At 38.7% G+C, this 20,342-nt stretch overlaps 1 protein-coding gene across 2 annotated transcripts; it reads left to right on the top strand.

Moving 5' to 3' along the window:
- Positions 1–732: 732 nt before the first annotated feature.
- Positions 733–20,130, top strand: exoc2 (exocyst complex component 2). 2 transcript variants are annotated; one of them, XM_072684779.1, is made up of 28 exons: positions 733–815; positions 2,699–2,826; positions 3,116–3,292; positions 3,721–3,847; positions 4,356–4,469; positions 4,813–4,937; positions 5,973–6,053; positions 6,721–6,866; positions 7,053–7,134; positions 7,278–7,380; positions 7,466–7,584; positions 9,494–9,595; positions 9,750–9,874; positions 10,005–10,073; positions 10,486–10,643; positions 11,947–12,068; positions 12,518–12,579; positions 12,686–12,766; positions 12,920–12,979; positions 13,430–13,491; positions 13,596–13,662; positions 14,663–14,779; positions 16,851–16,992; positions 18,484–18,539; positions 18,936–19,058; positions 19,159–19,220; positions 19,625–19,684; positions 19,819–20,130. In XM_072684779.1, the coding sequence occupies exons 2-28, from the start codon at positions 2,709–2,711 to the stop codon at positions 19,910–19,912; spliced, it is 2,754 nt and encodes a 917-aa protein (XP_072540880.1). In that variant the 5' UTR covers positions 733–815; positions 2,699–2,708; the 3' UTR covers positions 19,913–20,130. The 2 variants fall into 2 exon arrangements, with proteins under 2 accessions (XP_072540880.1, XP_072540871.1); XM_072684770.1 differs by having other exon boundaries at positions 7,466–7,586; positions 9,487–9,595.
- Positions 20,131–20,342: the final 212 nt, after the last annotated feature.

The following is a 20,342-nucleotide window of genomic DNA, read 5'->3' as shown; positions in this document are numbered from 1 at the left end:
CACACACACACACACACACACACACACACACACACACAGTTGCTTTAGCAAGAATTCTGTTTGTGAAACCACATTTTTCAGTGCAGACTTTTTCTCTCAATGTAAATTTACCCTGAATGATGAAATTGTGGATCTTAAAGGAGTTTTTTTTTTTTTTTAATTTTTAAAATAAAATAAAATAAAATAGCCTGGAATCAGTTTAGATGCATGGAATTAAACCAACTTATCGACACAAAATACCACAAACGAAAGGTAACCTACTGAGGAATTACTCTCGAGGGGACCACCCAAGTTACAGTGTGTCTAGGACTGAGGGTCCCTGGTTTCATTACTCAGAGAAACTTTAACATTATAACACATACAAAGAAACTATCCGTGCAAACCCGCTCAAACCTCTCTTTTTAAAAACAATTCATTATTTGTATGTGCATGTGTATTTTTGTATTAATGTAGCACCTATGGGTCTAGATGAATGTAAAACACCAAACTAACAACAACAATAATATAAACAAATAATAATAATAATAAACAAAATATGTTTAAACTGTTTTCGCTGGTGTAAAACCTTTTTTCTTTATTTGAAATCTATTTAAATGCTATCGTTTCATATTTTCCCAACTGAAACTGTATCACCTTTCCAACCAGGCTACAAATCCCTAGATGAACCATTAGCTACATAGGAAGCAGTGATTCCCTCTCTTGCCTGCGATCACTAGCCAGCGTAGGGCGGGACCAGCACCCGAGTGAACCGGATGTGCATTTAGAGACCAAAACAGACCGAGCCCGTCTTCCAGCTGTAATCTGGGACAAATTAGGTAGGTTTTAATGATATTTTACAGCGGTTTACACACCACCCCAGTTATATTAGTTAGATTTAGTGCTTGCTAAATTTTGAAGCCGTCTTTTTATGCTTGCGTTTTCCCTGTCAGTCCGAAAGCGAGCAGATCTCCGCTCCTCTGCGCTAGCTGTAGATGCTAACCAGCTGTTCTGTTAGCCTACTCGCCGACTAGCTGACTGATTCTAGCTATAAATAGCTCATTGTTTTTACCCTCAATGGACAGACATTATTCATTTTAGAACAAAAGCAGTGCTAGCTAGCTACATTTAGTACATATTTTTCCTCTTTTCACACAGAAAGCTAAGGGTGAGCTGACACACCAAGCCCAGTTCAGCTGCTGTGTTGTTCACTTGCTAGCGAGTAGTAACGCTGGTTCAAGACTGGGTTTTAATTTGGATGGGTTTTTATTAGAACCAGAATAAGTTACTGGGATGTCACATATAGATAAAATTCTGTTTATGTGAACCCACTTCAGCAGAGCTGATGAAAACCAGCGCGGTGCTGGTCCGCAGCTCTAACACAGGGCAGGGACTAGAGCTCTCCATCTCCGTCTTCCAGTGAACACACACTGGGCCTTTTTCTTTTAGAAGATTGGGTCTTTTTCTATACCCTCTATACCTATCTGACCAACAGGTTTCACTGTAAAGGTACAGTTGTCCATGTGTTTACAGTATAACAGGCTACTCTAAGAAGTCTTAGAAATCTTAGAGTTGTGAAAGCATGTGACATCCCTGACATCCACCCGATGAAGACTTTGTGTAGTGCAGTTCGAGCTATGTTGACCTTGATGTTACCTTGTCCCAAAAAATCAAGAGTACAGGGATTTAAAGCAAAAGTTTAAAAACCCCCAAAAGAAGGAAGTGGTTAAAGGCAAGGGAAGGGAAGTGAAGTGTTTTCTGAGATATATGATATAGTCTACTAAGTTGTTTAGAGAGGTGCTTCTCATGAAGTTGCTATAAAGAGCTCATAATCTTGGATTTTTGAGAGCATGTTATTCAGACGTATGCTAGCCTTTACTCTGTTCAGTGATGCCGTGTTGGCAGCAGTTTGAAAAGATGCAGTAGCAGTTCCCATAATTCAGAGGAAGCATGTGTTGGCCTACCGCCCTCTCCGCTTGGTAACGCTGTGAGATGGTGGCAGACCTAGCAAGCAAGTGAAATTGGCTGCAATTAAATTGAGGAGGCAATTGGGTAAAAAGTAAAATGCAAGTAAAATATAAGCAGAAAACATAATGTGTTTATAAAGTTAGAGCTAAACGTTCCTGATTTTGGGCTCTGAGCGTCTTGAAATGTTTTCTGCAAAACCCATTTACTGATACATCTACAAAAGGCCCATGTTTTATGTGATAAATGGCACATGCTGAATGAAAGGTAGAATAAAATACATTGCTGATCTGATGCCACAGTTTATTAGGGCAGATCTAGCATAACATTTGACAGCTGTCAAAGTAAAGGTGGTGGTTGTCAGTTATGTAATGTAGGGACAAACTCACAGACATGTCAATACTGAGAATGTTTAAAACTTGCCAATGAGAATTTTGTTTTCGTTGAGCTGTACAAATCCACTCTATATAGTATATAACTGGAGCTCTGTAGAATCAAGACATTTTAAATATTAAACAATATCTCTAATTTAATTCTGACCTAAGAATGAATTATGTCTAAAGCCTAAAAGTATGCAAATTCTGCGTGAATTCTACAGAGCATTGAACTTTGTGTGTGTGCGTTTGTGTTATATATAAAAAGCCACCCTTACCGTAGATACACTGCCTCTATCAAACAACATAGAGTTCCAGCAATTGTTTCCTCATATTTTTTTTTTTCTTCTTACTATTTTCTTCTTTTCTCTTTGTCTCTGAAGTGTGTGAACCATGTCACGTGCCCGACAGCCTCCTTTAGTGACTGGAATCTCACCCAATGAGGGCACACCGTGGACTAAAGTTACAATCCGTGGGGAAAACCTGGGGACTGGACCAAATGACCTTATTGGTAACATGCACACTGACCAGTGGGACAAAAATAATATCATTAAGACCTAATAATATGCACTTAAGACAGCAATGAAAATGATATTCCTGTTTTGAAGTCTCAGTTTACCTTAATGGATTCATGGTGTTTTTGTGCATGTTTCCAAATTAAAATCTGAAGAAATTATTAATTATTATTTAAAACTTTTATTATTATTATTATTATTATTTAAAATGAACAACTCTACTTTTTTCTATACTAAAAATACATTAGTATCATTTGACATCTTTTGTTTTTGTATTTCATTCAGGTCTGTCTATCTGTGGTCATAACTGTCTGCTGACTGCGGAATGGATGTCTGCAAGTAAGATTGTGTGCCGCGTTGGTCCTGCGAAAGACGACAAGGGCGAGATCATCGTCACAACCAGGAGCGGAGGCCGAGGCACATCCACTGTCTCCTTCAAACTCCTTAAACATGAGAAGATAGGTTAGAAATGTTCTTGCGTCCTTTTGAAATTACATTGATGCCGATTGTGATACCGGAGCTCAAGTTATTGGCTGATACGGCTGATAAGATTTGATTTGTAGCAGCAAAGTAACGTCAGATACAGTATTGCCTCTCTGGTCACTTAATGTTCATACGTCAGCATTCTTTTTTAGAATGATAAAATATTTAAATATGTTATTTGAAAAGCTTTTAAACAAGGGTAATAAAATTGCTCTGTTAATTTTAGAACATGATTTACTAAGAATCTGCATTGAATGTGGATCAGTCACTCCAGAGCAATTATTGAATGCATTTTATCAGGTTGATTGTAAAAGACTCCCATAAATATTGTGTGTGTGTGTGTGTGTGTGTGTGTGTGTGTGTGTGTGTGTGTGTGTGTGTGTGTGTGTGTACACTTGTGTCTGTAGGTATTCTGGACCAGTCTGCTGTGTGGGTGGATGAGATGAATTACTATGACATGCGGACAGATCGGAACAAAGGCATCTCTCCTCTGTCTCTGCGGCCAGCCAACCCACTAGGCATTGATCTCGACAAGTATGTTAAAAACATACAAGTATTACAACTTCAGCATGCAGCATTGTAATGGAAAAGCCTTTCCATTAGTGATATTTAAGAATACAGACACACACTACTGACAACAATGCGTCCAAAAAGATCCTGACGTTCCATCGTCATGAACACATCAGGAATGCACTGTGGATATTTCTGTGCACAAGCACAATAAAGCAACACTGGTGGTTTACAGAAATGGATTACTGTGTTTACAAGGAAGGAGGTCTTGCAGAAACTAGAAACAGCCTGTGTGCATGCATGTGTGCGTGTGTGTGTCTGTACCTGAATGATGTCATAGGTTGATTATTTCCTCTCATAGGAAGTGAAACACTTCCTTGCCCTGACCTCATCAACCTCACTGCAGAATATAGATAATGTACTGAATAATGCGATTATCACATGCATATTCCTGCAAAATTATTATGGAGACATGCACACACCACCAAACCTATTTTCTTGCTAAAAGTATAAAACTCTTTATCTTTCCCAGGGGCAAAGTTCCCTTGAAGGATTTGGAGAGTATGTTCCCAGGAATGAGTGGAGACTTCACCAGCGAGAATTTTTCTGCCACTTGGTACCTCATTGAGAACCACTCTGTAACCAGGTTAGTCAACACATCAGTGTGTCCAGTCCTAGCATCCATAATTTTAATTATGACTGCAGCAATGTGTAGCAACATGAAAAAAATACACACCATGTTAGCTTAAAATAACAGTTTGGCAAAAATGCAATTTACATAATTGCCCTCTTACTCCAAATACCCTTAATAAGCCATGGCATGTTTTGTTGTCTGAAATTTACATTTTTTTGTATTGTCTGCTGTAGCTAACCGGTATTTGAAGTGTATGGCCCACCAATTAGCATGATGTAACAAATCTTGCATACAAGTATTTTTTCAGAACTACTCTTTAAATAAACTAACGTAAGTGATTGTTTCTCTGTTCCAGTTTTGAACAGCTCCGTATAGCAGCGAGCAATCTGAAGAAGCAGGCCAGTAAGAAGAATGAGGGCAGTCTGGCCTATGTGAAAGGGGGGCTCAGCACGTTCTTCGAAGCCCAGGATGCTTTAGCTGGTATGCATACATATACATAGACATATACCCACATACATATTTTAAAGCCTTATCTCTGTTTTTTTCATTACATTGATTTATTGATCTGCTTAGAAAACCCATTTTGACCGCAAAGCTTGAGTGATGTATGTCATATACAATAAATGAGTGAGATTCATAATTATCAGTTCAAGTTCTTGAGGGTCAGAGTTAAACCAGGTAAGCTGAATTGGTAGTTTTTACGTGGGGAAATCTTTAAACTGAGAGCTAGAATGATAAATTCACAGTTTTTTGAAAGCCAGAGTTAAACCTGATGAGCTGAATTGGTAGTTTGTGTGGTAGTGGTAGAATCACCAAACTGTACTGGGTGTTTTCATGCACATGCAAGTCTGTAATTTGTTTTTTTTGTTTTTTGTGAGAAACATTTGATTTGCTGTATGGACCTGTTTGCATGTGCGATATACATTTGCGCTTGTGTCTGTTGAAAGGGTCACCAGTCAGGGGTCAAACAAAGGAAGAACTATTTTAAGATATGTCTGTAGAATTGACGAGCACTGTGGTGGTCTGTGGGGCGTGGCAGCAATAATGTTTGGTTGAGGTTGTAATAAAGCTGTCATTGTGCTGGGAGGAAGTGGGAGAGAGTTTAAAGGAAGCTGCACAGATTCCCAGTGAATATTCCCAAAACTCAAAACGGCTGAGTCAAAACACTGAGCAGGGACACAGGAAACGAACCGCACAGTATTCCGGACCCCGGGGGCCTGGAGGTTAGCCCTGACGTCACCGCTCTGTCTTTGTGGGTTTGTGTATTTGTGTGCAAGTGGAGGGGGGGGGGTGCGCATAGCATACCAGATCTCCATTGAAATCATATGTGGAAGTACTAGATTAAAACATGTGCAGAATAGTCTGCTATTGTGTCTGTGTGCTGCATCTCTGTGTTTATAGGCAGAGATATGTTGCCTGTCTGTGGTATGATTGTAGAAATAGTTAACTAAATAATAATCTCCAAACTAACAGTCTTCTCTCTCTCTTTCCCTTTCCCTGTCTCCGCTGCTGCAGCAATTCATCAGAAGCTTGAATCAGATGGCACTGAGAAGGTTGAAGGCTCCATGACACAACGTTTGGAAAATGTCCTCAACAGTAAGCTCCAGAATATGCACACGCACAGACTCTGATAAAGCCATTCACACAATCAAACGCCTCAGTCCCAAATAATGGGGAATGACATTGGGCTATATGTTTTGGACAGAAACACAGAACCACATGTATGTGGTATTCAGACTTTCTCTTTGCATGTGTGAATGCATGTTCGTGTGCATTCATGCAAGTTCAGTAGAGAAAGAGAGCCCCCTGCTTCGCCTACTGCATGTTAATTTGACTGATGTGATGGTAGGTCAATAAACATGATCGTTTCCTGCAGCTCACATAAATAAACCAATCACACTGACACGCTTTCATCCCTGACCCCCTCCCCTTCGTCCCCATGCCTGCCTGTCACTCTCTCAGCCAATCCAAAACCCAGCAAGGGGGGAAAATGTGAATAATTTGGCTGACCAGTCTGGCCAGTGTTTTTATTGTGGTTAGAGGGCTCGTTCTGATTAAAAGGGTCTGACCTAGTGCATGTAGCATAGCCACGGCCACCCAGGCAGAGAGCAGGAGCCAGAGAGAGACAGACAGAATGGATTTCATCTGTGAGAGAGCTGAGCACTCTTAACTCTTTTAATGTGTTCTCTCTCGCTCTCGCTCTTTTGCTCTCACTCTTTCTCTCCCTCTTTCTTTTCTTTTTCTCTGTTTTTCTCTCTCTCAGGAGCAAGTGACACAGCTGACACGTTGTTTCAGGAGGTTCTGGGCCGAAAGGATAAAGCAGACTCCACGCGTAACGCACTCAACGTCCTGCAGCGTTTCAAATTTCTCTTCAACCTGCCACTCAACATTGAGCGAAACATTCAGAAGGTGGTGAACAACATTCACACTATACACACACCTCTGTAAACACTAAATCATACTGTATGTTTAGGCATGGTAAGATTAACTAAAAATAAAAATTAAACTAAAAATATGAAGGGAGAAATACAGAGAAATACACCTTGGTAGTATCCAACCACCATACTGTAACATAAAAGCATCTCTTTTTCTTAGGGAGATTATGATGTGGTTATTAATGACTATGAAAAAGCAAAGTCTCTGTTTGGGAACACAGAGGTTCCAGTCTTCAAAAAAGGTACACCTATAAAACTATCATCAGAGGTAACCTACATGATTACATGGGTGATTTACAGTCAAATTAAAGAATTATTTATTTGATATATTATTAATATTATATTAATACGAATTATTAAACACAATGTTTTGTTATTTGTGCAGTGTATGCAGAGGTGGAGACTCGTATTGGTGCTCTGAGGAATCTTCTCCTGGATAAATTACTGGAGACGCCTTCTACTCTTCATGACCAGAAACGCTACATCAGGTAAGTGTAGATGTGTATAAAGTGCAGTTGTGTGTAAGAACAATGCTAGACAAAGTTTGGAACTGCATATCGATCTAATTCTTAGGTACCTGTCGGACCTGCATGCCCCAGGGGACCCAGCTTGGCAGTGTATTGTGGCACAACACAAGTGGATTCTGCAGCTGATGCAGAACTGTAAAGAAGACTTCATCAAAGAGCAGAGAGGTATCCTTATGAAGCTTTACACAGTACAGCTGTTTAATTCAATGCTTCCAGTCTATAAAGACATTTGTGTAGTGTTAAAGCACACTCTCTGTTGCAAGTAGAGTCTCTATTTCTTCACCAGCACCTTGGAAATGTGAAGCAGTAACATTGCACTTACCTTTACCTTACCTTACCGCAGAACAAAAGGAATAGCTGTAAAAATATTTACAGCAGCACGTAATTCAATCAAATTAGTTAACCTTTGTTTAAACTCAAGTACGTTGAGGGAGGCCCTTATTTACAGAATAGTCTAGCATATACAAAGAATAGGGAATGAAATAAGCAATAAAAGATTAAATGTAACCCATTGAAATTAACAATCAAATACATTTCTTTAAATAAAAAAAATCTAATAATACTATTTACTAAAAAAAAACATTAAAAAAATAGATAACTAACTATGACCATTTAAAATCGCAAAGAAGGTTGGGTGACCCCTTGAATGGAGCTGGAGTTTCCTGTAATGAATTCCAGCTCTATGGTGCACTATAGCTAAAAGTAGATTTTTCCAGTACTGTAAAATCTCTTTTCCCCTAAAGCATGATCAGTTTGCATTATTTTTTGAGTGTATGTGTATGATATCTAATGACCATTCATATTTAAGCTTACAGAGTTAGGGGCCTTGGCAGAAGCATATCTGTAAATCATGCCACCTGAATCTAGGATAGACACTTATTTTCAGTATAGGACACTGTTTTCTGTGGTTTATCTGTGTGCTTATTGATGAGATATCTGGAAGTACACTTGTCATCTAGTCATACACTAATTATATTATTCATTGACTCTTTCACTGATGGACTCTGAAAAACATTTTTCAGAGTGTTTATTATTATTATTATTATTATTATTATTATTATTATTATTGTTAAGCTGTAATTGTACAGCATAGAGGTGCACTTTGCAATCAACAATGACTGTGGCGATATTATTAAATTTATAGACCAGTTACACATTCCCTAATTCACCTGTAAAAATGGACTGTCATAATTTTTTTTATTTACCTTTTTTTTTTTTGATGGATATATTTAGCTAGCTCTTGTTATTAAATCAGTTGTGTTAAAAAAAAGAAACAACAAACCCTGCAGTAGTCCTCCGGGATTCTGCCAGTCAAGTCGTCATATTTCTTTGGGACCTTGTCATTAGTCAAATTCCCACCATTTTTTTAATAGTCTTGATCTTGAAGGGTCCAGTAGGCTAGTGGTCTGGATTTTGAAGATTAATGCTCTTGGTGAGGGTCATTTTATGTTTTTCGACTGTAGTGAGATCACTTCTCTCTTGCGTGTGGTGTCTCTAAGCATAGGAGTATGTGGTGTGCCCTTTTGTGTAAGCGTATGTTTAGACAGAGAGCAGCACATGTGTGGTCTAGTCCTGACCCCAGAGAGAACAGGAAGCGCTCTGCTCCAGAGAGTAGAGGGGGAAGGGAATGGGCAGGGTTTGACAGTGAAAGTCTGAGAAAAATTGACAGAGGAAAAAGGAGAGATGGATAAAGAGAGATTTGTAAAGACTTACCAAGGGACAGCAGTACTAATTAAAATTGGAAAAATAAATAAATAAAAATAAAAAGAACAAGATATAAGGGTGCAGCAAACGGTGCCAGTCTAATTGTTATGTTCTTCTGGATCTTTGAATAGAAGAGAGTGTGTGCGTAAATACAGCTGAGCTTTTTGTAGTTGTTTTTATGGTTTTCTGTTGCGTTCTTCTGCATGGAAGCCTCATGTTTTCAACATCGCAGCAAAATTGATGCAACTGAATATGATTACTTTGGCGCCATCTACTGCTAGAGAAGAGACACTGCGTAAAGGTGTCTTATTTTAATCTCCTTTTCTCAAGCACATTGTCTCACTTATCTGTTTTTCTCTGGGTGGTGGAGGGTTGGAGCAGGACGGAGAGCTTCGCTCATCTGCTTTGAGCAGGATCAGTCACACTGCATCTCTAAAGAGAGGCAGCAGCTTTCAGACACCAAGAGATGACTGTGAGAAACTTCTGCTAACATTACTAAATATACATTGACTATCGCACATTACAGGTGTAAATGCACCTCGTAGACTTCACAAAGTAATTATTACACCTCTGTAACGTATTATCATGAATAGGCACCACATTTAGTGTATTATTGTCTGTTCCAGCTTGGCACTATAAGAGCCCTCAGCAGGTGAGGTTTGTGGAGAAGCTCTCAGATGTGGTCATCAGCCAGCTGCCAAACTTCTGGAAGCTTTGGATCTCTTATGTTAATGGCAGTCTCTTTAGTGAGGTATGAGGACCGCATACGCACACACTTGCATAGTAAAATAAGCAACATTTAAGAATTGATTTGATGATGTAAAAACCTAGATTGACATGCAGAGATGAATGTGTGCTCTGTGACTGGCTTTTTGTGACAGACTGGGGAGAAGTCGGGACAGGTGGAGAAGTTGAAGAAGAATGCCAGACAGAGGCAGAATGACTTTAAAGTGAGTATCGCAACTCCAGTCTACTGCTGCTCTGTGTCTGTGTGGGCATTCCCGCACTGGTTCAGTTAGACTTACTAAATAATTCCGTTACAGGATTGTAGCTGTACAAGTGTCCGTGTATACCCTGATGGTTTCTTTTATACAGACATAAAAAGGAACACACAAAACCTTTTAGTGTTTTTGAAAAAGACCATTTAACAGATTTGAGGGAAAATGTGTTATCAATGAGCCTGAGTATTTTCTTCTTTTTTAAAATAAACAAGCAGATATATACTACAAATTTTAAGTAATAGAGTTTAATCAAGAAATAGTGATGGCCTTGGTAATGAACAGGGGTGCTAAATATTCATCTTTGTTTCTATTATTAAAAACCTTGTTACATTTATATTTTTGTGTGTGTGTGTGTGTGTAGGGCATGATTGAGGAGGTGACTCGCCGTTTAGTACAACTGGTGCGTGGGGCTCTGTTGCCCTCAACTTTGCGCGAAGAACAGAGGCGCCTCTACGGTGGCTGGGACACAAAGACCCCCCTTACTGGAGCCTGGCTCACACAGGTCATACACACAGTCAGGTAAGAGGGGTGGAGATGATTTATTGTGGAGGGGTCAACATTAAATGCATTCAGAGACTTTGGCCACCTGCTTCAGTAGTTATTGAGCAAATGTACACACACATTAAAAATCTATTTATATTATATAGCTTTTTATTCATGTGTGGCAATGATGACAAAAACAAATTGAGTGGTAATAAAAAAACAAGTTTAAATGCAGTGCCAAGAAACCAACTAATACAACAAGAAGTACAACAACAAGAACAAAAACAAAGTACTGTGTGGCAGACTAAGAAAAGATCCAAAAAACTCCCAATTGCCTTGTGTGAAAAGTGACGTGCCCCTTCAGTTATGCCCATCTTAGCATTAATAACTGCTAACAATCACTTTCTGTAGATGTTAGTGTTACATTTTGGCCCTCCCCTCTTTGCAGGACTGCTTTAGCTTAGTGCCATTTGTAGGCTTGGCTAGGCTGTTCCACAAGTTCAAATTAAAGGAATAAGCCAAGAGAAGTCATGTGTTACTCATTTTTTCATGGTAAAGGTGCTCTAAAACTCCCTCACTGATGGCAAACTGTAACTTGCAACCTTAAGAGGCGAATTGCTTGTATAAAATGACAACAACAAAAAAGTAAGGACACCTTTATGAATGAATTTTGAATCTCAATAATAAGAACTGCATTACACAATTACTCCACTTTTTTTTGACCAGCATCCATGGGCAGCTAAAGGAGGACAGGAACATTGTAGGTTGCAGTCATTTCATTAACCTTTTGTTGGCATGCAGTAATGAAAATATTAAGATATAACAGTGTTTGAAATAGGATTGTCATTTTATACATAGTTTGTGTCTTATTAAATTACCCCAGCAACAATAATGCAATATTCCATCTAATCTATGCCATTTCTATTAGAATTTTAAACTTCTACCTGACCCTACATAGTGCACTATATGGATGCAGCTTGGTTTAAAACTACTGTGAGCAGGTCTAACCACAGACATCTGAAGATGGCTTGACATTGAAGTAACATTCTTTGCACTCTGTACTGCATTTTAGAGTGCTGCACACTGATTTTGAAACTTGAGACGAGCATTTATGTTCTTTTTGGTATCAATGGTTTCCGCTGTGCTTGTCTGCTGTGGTTCTTAAGTCTTTCCCAGTATTTTTTTGATGATTGAGTTATGAAACCTAACCAGGAGAGACCTGCTGTTGTTCCTGACGTTTGTCTGCCTGACTGTATCTTTATACTACTATAATCCACTATAAAATCAGATGATAGTTTGTTAAACTCTCTCTTCCCCTCCCCCCTAAAATCCCTCTCAGGCTAAGCCATGAAGCTCTCTCTGCTCTAGAGATTCCTAATGACCTGCTGCAGGTGATTCAGGACCTTCTTCTTGACCTGCGTGTGCACTGCCTGCTAATCACCCTGCAGCACACTGCCGAAGGTAAGACAACATTAAAGACAGGCAAAACAAGCATTTCTCGCCAGGGCACTTGTAGTCAACACCTGTGACAAGTATTTAAAAAATATATAGATTGAGTAGTGTGAGCTAACCCATAAATGCCAGCAGAGGGGGGTAGAGAGCAGCATTTGTCACCTGATGAATGGCAGCATAGAGAAGGTTCTCAGCATGGGGCCTACTCCAGATGTATGGTGTGCCTTTGCCTATTGTATTAAAGTCACAGATTTAACCAGCACTGAACTAAACGCTACTACTTAAATAAAACAAACAAACGAAAAAAAACATCCTATCCATAGACAACATAGCCCTATAGAACCAGGAGAGGATGTGAACTGCCATGTATTTTTATGACCTTGTAATGAGCATGAACTAACGAGTGCTTTATAATATTTGAATTTTGTATGTGAGTAATGGTCACATGTATTGTCCAGATGTGAAGAGACTTCCTGAGAAGGAAGACTGGATCGTAGATAATGAGGGAATCACCTCTCTGGTACTTCTTTATATATACATTATCTATGGAAAAATTATAATTAAGCTTAAATGGGTGCCATAATTGGAGAACAATTGCACTGTCTATGTATGAATGTTTGTTTCAGCCAGCACAGTTTGAGCAGTGCATGGTACAGATGCTGCAGTCACTTAAGGAGCCAATGGAGAGCAAGCCCGGAGAGGTCAATGTAAGCAAGACTGTTTGTTACATAGAGATGGAGATGATCATATAAATGAATTTAATTAATCGGTAATACTTTTGTTGTTTTGATGTCTATTAATAGTTTACAAGTGCCACTGTATGCTCTTTGTCTCACTCATTCACTCACTCTCTCCTGTAGGTTTTTCAGCAGGAGCTGGCCCAGGATGAGGCTTGTAAACTGTGTGTGGGCATCATGAAGGTACTGTGTGAAGGAGAGGAAAACAGCACACAGCTTAATTTGAGAGGGCAATATGCTGCAACAAACGACCACGCCTTTGAAACCATGATCACTCATTTTAGTGTCATTTGCACTTCCAAGTTCATGTGATGGGTTTGGTAACCTTGCCCATTTGGGCACCAAGTGTACCATACTGCGATATATATATATATATATATATATATATATATATATATATATATATATATATATATATATATATATATATATATATAATGCAATGTGTATAAATAGCCTTTATTGATGTAGTTAATGTTACACCGCTAGTACCGCTAGCCTCAGGACACCTTTACAACATGTACTGAGCTGTTAAAAGCAGTTTGGCTAAACAAGGAATGCTTTTTGTGATGCATCAACTTGTGATATATCATGTTGTATAATGAGCTTCACAAACGTGCTTGTGCTTTTTAGGCTTTCATCAGCTGTCTGGAACAGCTGAGCACCAAGACTGATGGAGACATCGATACCTCCCAGTAAGTTCATACTGTGTGTGTGTGTGTAAGAGGGGAGAGAGGGTGTGTGCATGCATGCGTTTCTATGTGTTTATGTTTGATAAACATCCTGATTTGTGTTTTAGTTTGTCAGTGGACATGGCATCACCGGATGTCTTTGGAAGCGTTCAGGAAGACTTTAGTCCATCACCAGTAAGATTCTTTCTCTTTATGTTTTACATCTTCTGTTAACCCTCCTTCAATTAGAGATGCACTGATTCAACCTTTTTCTTCCTTATTTTTTCCCGATATCTGAACTCCCAGTGCCAGTGCTCTGTTACAGCACAGTATATCTTCGATGCAATGCGAAAGTTAGGTTTTTGTCCTGTAAGGTTATTAATGGTATATGCATTACAGGGATCAATATTATAAATATGATTTATATTTCTTTACAATTAAATCATTTTAAGAACTATAGTTATTATAATGTAATGGCAATTTTTAGAGGATATTGCCATTAAAAGTTTATCAGATGTCACTGTTGTGATTATTTTAATGATCATGAAACAGTATTGAATGTGGATTAGTCAAGTCTTCCCAAAACCTGAACCATTTAAGCTCATTATCGTTTCCAATATTGGTCCAGTATTTGGGATCTGTGCCTTACTCTTGTACTCAGACTCCTGTTTCTTACATGAAGTGCAAACCATGTAGCAGTCTGCATACTACATAAAAAAAAATACACTTGAAAAAACACATGAAGAAACAGTGTAGATTAATCTTCAGTATTTCCTAAATGCACTTGTTATGCATGTCTACATTGGTAAAGATGAACAGTTCTCGAATTGTGAGAATGAAGCACCAGTTTGCTGAGGCTAAAAGCAGAACTAACTGATACTAGTATGAAACGGAACCGTGCTGCAGTTCAGAAGGGGGCTTCCCCTGCCTTGCTGTGAAGGAGCCATTGGTTTCCCCTCTGTTCTGTTTCTGTGAGCTTTCACTCACACATTTACTCTTCTCTTACTCAAACCTGGACCCCTTTTTGGTGCTTGCTTAATGACTCACCTGATTTCTCATGGGCTTATGAGAGAAATCTCCCATGGCTTCTCTTGCACTTGCGCAGGCGCACTCCACTGCACAGCTCTATAGTAAATTCTTTCGTGGGTGTTTTGTGTAGTCGGATCAGCTGTGTGTGTTTTGTTTGTATCTGCAGGAACAGCGTCTGCTCATCATTCTCAGTAACTGTCAGTATTTGGAGAGGCACACCTTCCTTAACCTTGCAGAGCACTTGGAGAAACACGGCTTCACTACAGCAGACAAAATCACTAGAGTAAGAGCACGTGTACGGCTGCAACTGACACCTATACATGTGTGATATAAGGTGTGAGTGCATTTTTTGTCTGTGTTTGTGAAATAGCAGATGAGTTTTTATGTTTGTTATTCAGTGACTCATGGACATGTTTCAGAGAAGCAAAAGGGTTTTTCACAGTAGAACCATGACTGCCATGCAGTGACCTTTGTTAGTCACACATACCCGCAAAATTGTTATCAGACCCTACAACGTAGTAAGAGAAGTGTGTGATCCTTCCAGTAAACACTTTTTACTTTTGTACTTAATGTATTGCAACTGTTTAACATCCTACCATGCTCTCTGGCATGTACAGTGTCTTCACTGATTACTAATAAAAAGGCAGGAAAGGAGTTAATTAGCAAAAGGGGTTTCAAGGAAGTGACATTGGAAGTATGGGTTCCACAAGTGCTTTGCCCAATAAACAAAGTCTCACAAAGCTCTACCGTACCTCTGGGGAAATGAGACAAAAGTTGAACTTTTTAGAACAAATGCACAGTTGGCCAACAACAAACACTGCACCCCGACACCACATTCCAACTGTGAAGCATGGTGGAGTGAGCATTATGGTTCAACAAAATGTTGGGTGATGCACAGAGATAGTGTCCCAGAGCAGTAAATAAACTAAAAAATTGGGGAGTGGTCCAAAATTCCTCCTCAACATTGTGGAAATCTTATTTGCAGCTACAAGAAACGTTTGGTGGAGGTGATTGCTGCTAAAGAGCAATTACAGACTATTAATGAAAGTATTGGTTTAGCCTGTGCAGTGGATGTTTACTCAGTGGCTCAACAAAAGACATAAACTGTTGTAATTACTTAGTCTTGTAACTGTATAATAATGCTAACCAGAGCTCAATTGGCTTGTAATTCAGTAGCAACAGCAATTGAAGAGATCTCTGCATTTAGATCTGTGAATAAAATACATTGTGTAAGTAAGGAAACACAGAAGAGCAGCTGTTCATTAGGTGACTCAAGATGTGATCAGACTACCTCAACAAGAACGGTCCATCCATAACTACATTAAGAGAGGTATTACAGTAGAGCTGCAGTGCAGAAACCCCTCATCACAAAGACGAATGCACATTAAAGAAAACTGTGGTGTAGAAAGCACAGACGGCTCTAGAGGAGAAGGGGTAGAAAGGTCAGATGATTGGACCGACGTGTTATGGAGTGCTCTCCACCACTTTCATCAAAACACCAACTGAGGGGATATCTTTTTGGAAAAGTATGTAAGTGTTCAGTCCCTCCTGTACAATTCCAGAAAATGTTAATCTATGCCAAGATGCATTGAAGCTGTTCAGGCAAGAAAAAAATACACTTCCTTTAATTTGCCCCCTGCCTGCTATAAAAATAAGAAGTTCCGTATTCACAGTTTCCATTTAAAACTTAGTTTATCTAATCAGTCCTTCGTTAAAGTAAATCAGGTGAGCTGCTGGTGGAACTAAACAAATCCATACAGTGGCTTCTACCTCTTCTAACTGTGTTTCTCTATCCATCCTTACTTTTTACTGCATTCATTTTAATAGAATTTTTATACTAATTCAGACATTGCACTAGAAGTAGTATATTTGATGAAGTATTATTTGGGAAAAGCCAAAAGAAAGCAAGCCTGTAAATTAACTAGATGTATTTGGCTTGCCTCTGTTACCTTTTTTGGGTTTTGGTCATACTCAGGTCTTTAGACCCTTAACTTTAGTAACTAGAGCAATATGAAATGAAGAATAATTTCACAATTACTAATCAGTGCCTTACTAATCACACTCACCCATCAGTGTAAAGCATGTTCTTTATTTATGTGGTGGTGCTTTCCAGGACAAACGTCTAGCACATATGCCTGCAGTTAAGCTAGGTCAAACTGATAGACACGCAAGAGTGAATGGGTTACTTTTTGTGTGTGTGTGTGTGTGTGTGTGTGTGTGTGAGAGGGAGATAATGTTGCCTTGTTTTTTGTAATGGTTTTATGAACCAAATACCTTATAAAGTGTCAGGTAATTGAAGAAATGCACATTCTGTGTGACTGATTTGCATTTGTTGTGTCTCTGCTTGATTTTAGGTAAGTAAAGATGCGGTCCGTGAGTTGGACGAGCATCTGTTTGAGTCCTACATTGAGAAAAAGTCTGATCCTATTGTAGGCTCTCTGGAGCCAGGAATCTATGCTGGCTATTTTGACTGGAAGGACTGCCTGCCACCTACAGGTATTGCTTAAAACTGTATACAGGTCTGTAACAGGTGGAATGAAAAGTATGTGCACAACAAGGAAACCACTTATCATTTTTTTTTCCTCTTAATAACTTATGAAATCACTTCTCACATCCTTTTCTGTTTTCTTTCTAATTTTATACCACACACATATCTGAAAAAAGAATGTGACCCTCAAGAGATTTGGTGGAAAATTTTAGATTTACACTCATGCACTTTTTTTTCCTGTGATTTCTCACTTCTGCTTTTTAAACACCCTTACTTTTTATATGATTTTAAACACAATGTAAATGGTGTCTGGCAGAGAATTCTTAAAGCCAAGGATCCCAAATGTGAGTTTATTAGGAAGTGGAGCTCTTTTGTTGGATATGCGTCCGTTTCATGAAATCAGTTTTGAGCATTTAGTAAAATGTAAAAATTAACAGATGCCTCGTTTGTGTTTGAGTGTAAATCTGAGGCAAATGTACTGATCTTAACACCAGATACTAAATAAATTTCCTCTTGCTTTAAACCATTTACTGACTATCACAACTCTCAGGCTGTATTCATTTTCTGATAGTCTCTTTAGCCTAGTCTAGTTTAGCACAGATTTTACAGTCTTTGCTGGAAGAACCCAAAGTCTGAACCAAAACACAAAACAGTCCCAGGTCTGTGTTTCAGATCAGTTCTCCCATAAATAGTAAACAAAATAGCCACGCCCAACTCGCAACTCCCAACGGGCAGTTACTATAGAAAAGTGCCATGGGCCAAGGACTCTGTCCTGTCTCTGTTGACAACTTAACAACATTTTTTTCTACTTTAGTTTTACAGCTTTAGCTTAGTATTTTACTAAACCATATTCCAGCTTCATTATTAAAATCTGTGGCTTCTAACACAGTAGTAAAGAGAGTGTGAAGAGAATGGCCACCACAGCTTTAAAAATAGTTTTAATGCTTTATTTAGGGTGTTATAAACTGTGAACTAACTTTAAAGAAAGATGAATGAAATTAAAGTTATGTTATGTTAATTTTTTTATGTTTTAGAGTGTATCAAAAATAATAAATGAAAAAAAGAATTATCAGGAAAAAAATACAAGTACAGGATGACTCCATTTCTTTGACTAATACTCTGGTTAATTGCTGAACAGAATTGTAATTTACCAAATTAGATCAAGCTGAGTCATTCCAAGTTTAGAAAAGATTCTTAAATCTAATCATCAACCACCGAATGGCAGTTATTCCTAGCTAGTCCAGTAGTACACGCCCTTAATAGACGATAGGTGTGCTCCACTATTATCTGATTTTTTTTTTTTGTGCAAAGTTGAGGTAACTTTCTTAAACATCCAGAGTTCACACAGTGCAGAAAGCAGTGAAATATGTGCAATGTGCTTGGGTTCACATCATCAATATGCATTTCTTTGTTTATATGCTGTTTATATGCTACTCTCTCATGTCACTCTTTTGCTTGTCTCACTCTTCTCTCTGTCTGTCTCTCTCTTGCTCTGTTAGGTGTGCGCAGTTATTTGAAGGAAGCTCTTGTGAGCATCATCTCTGTTCATGCTGAAGTAAGTTATGAAACCTTCTCTCACTCCAGTTCTGTCTAAGCCCTAATTTCGTTACCTTTATCTTTGCACTGCACCTTCTACTATTATGAATAAGCTAAAAGGTGTGATTCTGTCTGTCTTGAATGCTAAGGGTTAAGTGACAAGATATCACTTCAATAAAACCAGTAAAAGGCATCAGTAACTAATGAGACTTTTGAGCTAGTGTCATTCCTTCCTTGGTGGTTCAAATGTAGTGGTCAGTGCTACTGGCTAGTTTTCATCTCTACTTCAGAAACTAAATTAGCTGTTTTACAGGTTTTGGTGACCTTCTCCCCTATTTTGTTGTCCTCCCCTTCTCCTATTTTTTTCGTTGTTCAAGTCTGGCTGTCTCAAATTCTCTCACTTTCTATCCGTAAGGTGTTCACTGTTTCTAAGGAGCTGGTTCCTCGCGTATTGTCGAGGATCATTGAGTCAGTGGCTGAAGAAATGAGTCGTCTAATGCAGTGTGTGTCGTCATTTAGCAAGAATGGGGCTCTGCAGGTACAGATCCAAACACACACTTTGTAACTGATACGACTGCATATGGTATTGGTACCCATGGTTTATCAGGCCTTTCACACTCTCCTCTTTTTGTGTTCAGGCACGTCTGGAAATCTGTGCACTAAAGGACGCTGTTGCCACTTACCTGACCTCAGAGAGCCAGTGAGTCTTCCAAACACACACTCACACAGACTCATATCATCTGAAATGGTCATTGTGAAGTATGTACCTTCTAGCGTAGGGAAACAGCAGATCTGAAAAAACAACCTGTTTGTACTAAAGGAGCGTGTGTAATTGTGACGATGATTATACTGATGATAATGGTGATCATAATCAAGATCAAGACCCTTAACAAGTTTGCAGTAGGTAGTAGATTAGCTGTGCACATTCTGTGTGGTTTATATCAACAACAACACAGCATAGTGCAAGTAAATTGCAGAGCATTACATCACATTAGTAACAGCATACTAACATAACATGAGCAGTTGAGTTTTTGAGTGGTGTTCACTGAGTAGTGTAAGGATGATGATGATGTTAGTTCTTGATGATGTCTTTCTTTTATTCAGGGCTAGTTTTAAGCAAGCCTTGGAGGCTTTACCACAGCTTCAAAGTGGAGCAGACAAGAAGTGAGTTTGTTAAATCAAGCCCAACAAAAACAGCATTTAATAGTCTTTGAAAAGACTTAAGACTTATCGTTTTGCCTCATTCTGAAACTAACTGTTCTTTTTTTAACCCCTGTCTCTCTGTTTCTGTCTCACAGGCTTCTGGAGGAGTTACTGAATAAGTTTAAGAGCAGTATGCAGTTTCAGCTCACTTGCTTCCAGCCCTCCTCTGTTCAGCCTGTAAAAAGATAAGCCATTGAATATGCAGTGTTTCTGAAGCGTTACGCTAGACAGACATTTCTTTTTCCCATTGTGTGCATGTTTGTATTGTCTTGCGTATGCCTGAAATTGTCTATTACACTATTATTAATTAATTATAATTACTACTGAACTATAATTACTAGATGCACTTTTTTATGACTTCATCCAGCAGATCAACTGCAAAGTATATTAAAAGAAGCTTAATTCAATGAATGCCTTGCCTGTGTTAATGTGTGGACAAGATTCTTGTCTTTTAAGAAGTAAAGTCTGTATGTAAATGGATTTAAAAGAAATGCAGTGAATTAATTTAGTAAAACAGGGGAATACCTTTCATTTGATGGGACAAAGTAATGGCACATGGTTAAGTGTATTCACGTACAGATTTACTCAGACACCATGCCCAGCCCCACCTTAGACATGA

The sequence above is a fragment of the Salminus brasiliensis genome, chromosome 1 (genome assembly GCF_030463535.1).
Source record: "Salminus brasiliensis chromosome 1, fSalBra1.hap2, whole genome shotgun sequence".
Taxonomy (NCBI): Eukaryota; Metazoa; Chordata; class Actinopteri; order Characiformes; family Bryconidae; genus Salminus; species Salminus brasiliensis.
This window is presented reverse-complemented; position numbering and strand designations above follow the sequence as displayed.

Excerpts from the sequence above, each read along its gene's own strand:
- exoc2 (XM_072684770.1), top strand. The coding sequence starts at position 2,709 with ATGTCACGTGCCCGACAGCCTCCTTTAGTGACTGGAATCTCACCCAAT. Across the intron at positions 9,875-10,004 it reads ATGGCAGTCTCTTTAGTGAG|ACTGGGGAGAAGTCGGGACA; the intron begins GTATGAGGACCG and ends TTTTTGTGACAG. Across the intron at positions 19,059-19,158 it reads GCAAGAATGGGGCTCTGCAG|GCACGTCTGGAAATCTGTGC; the intron begins GTACAGATCCAA and ends TTTTGTGTTCAG.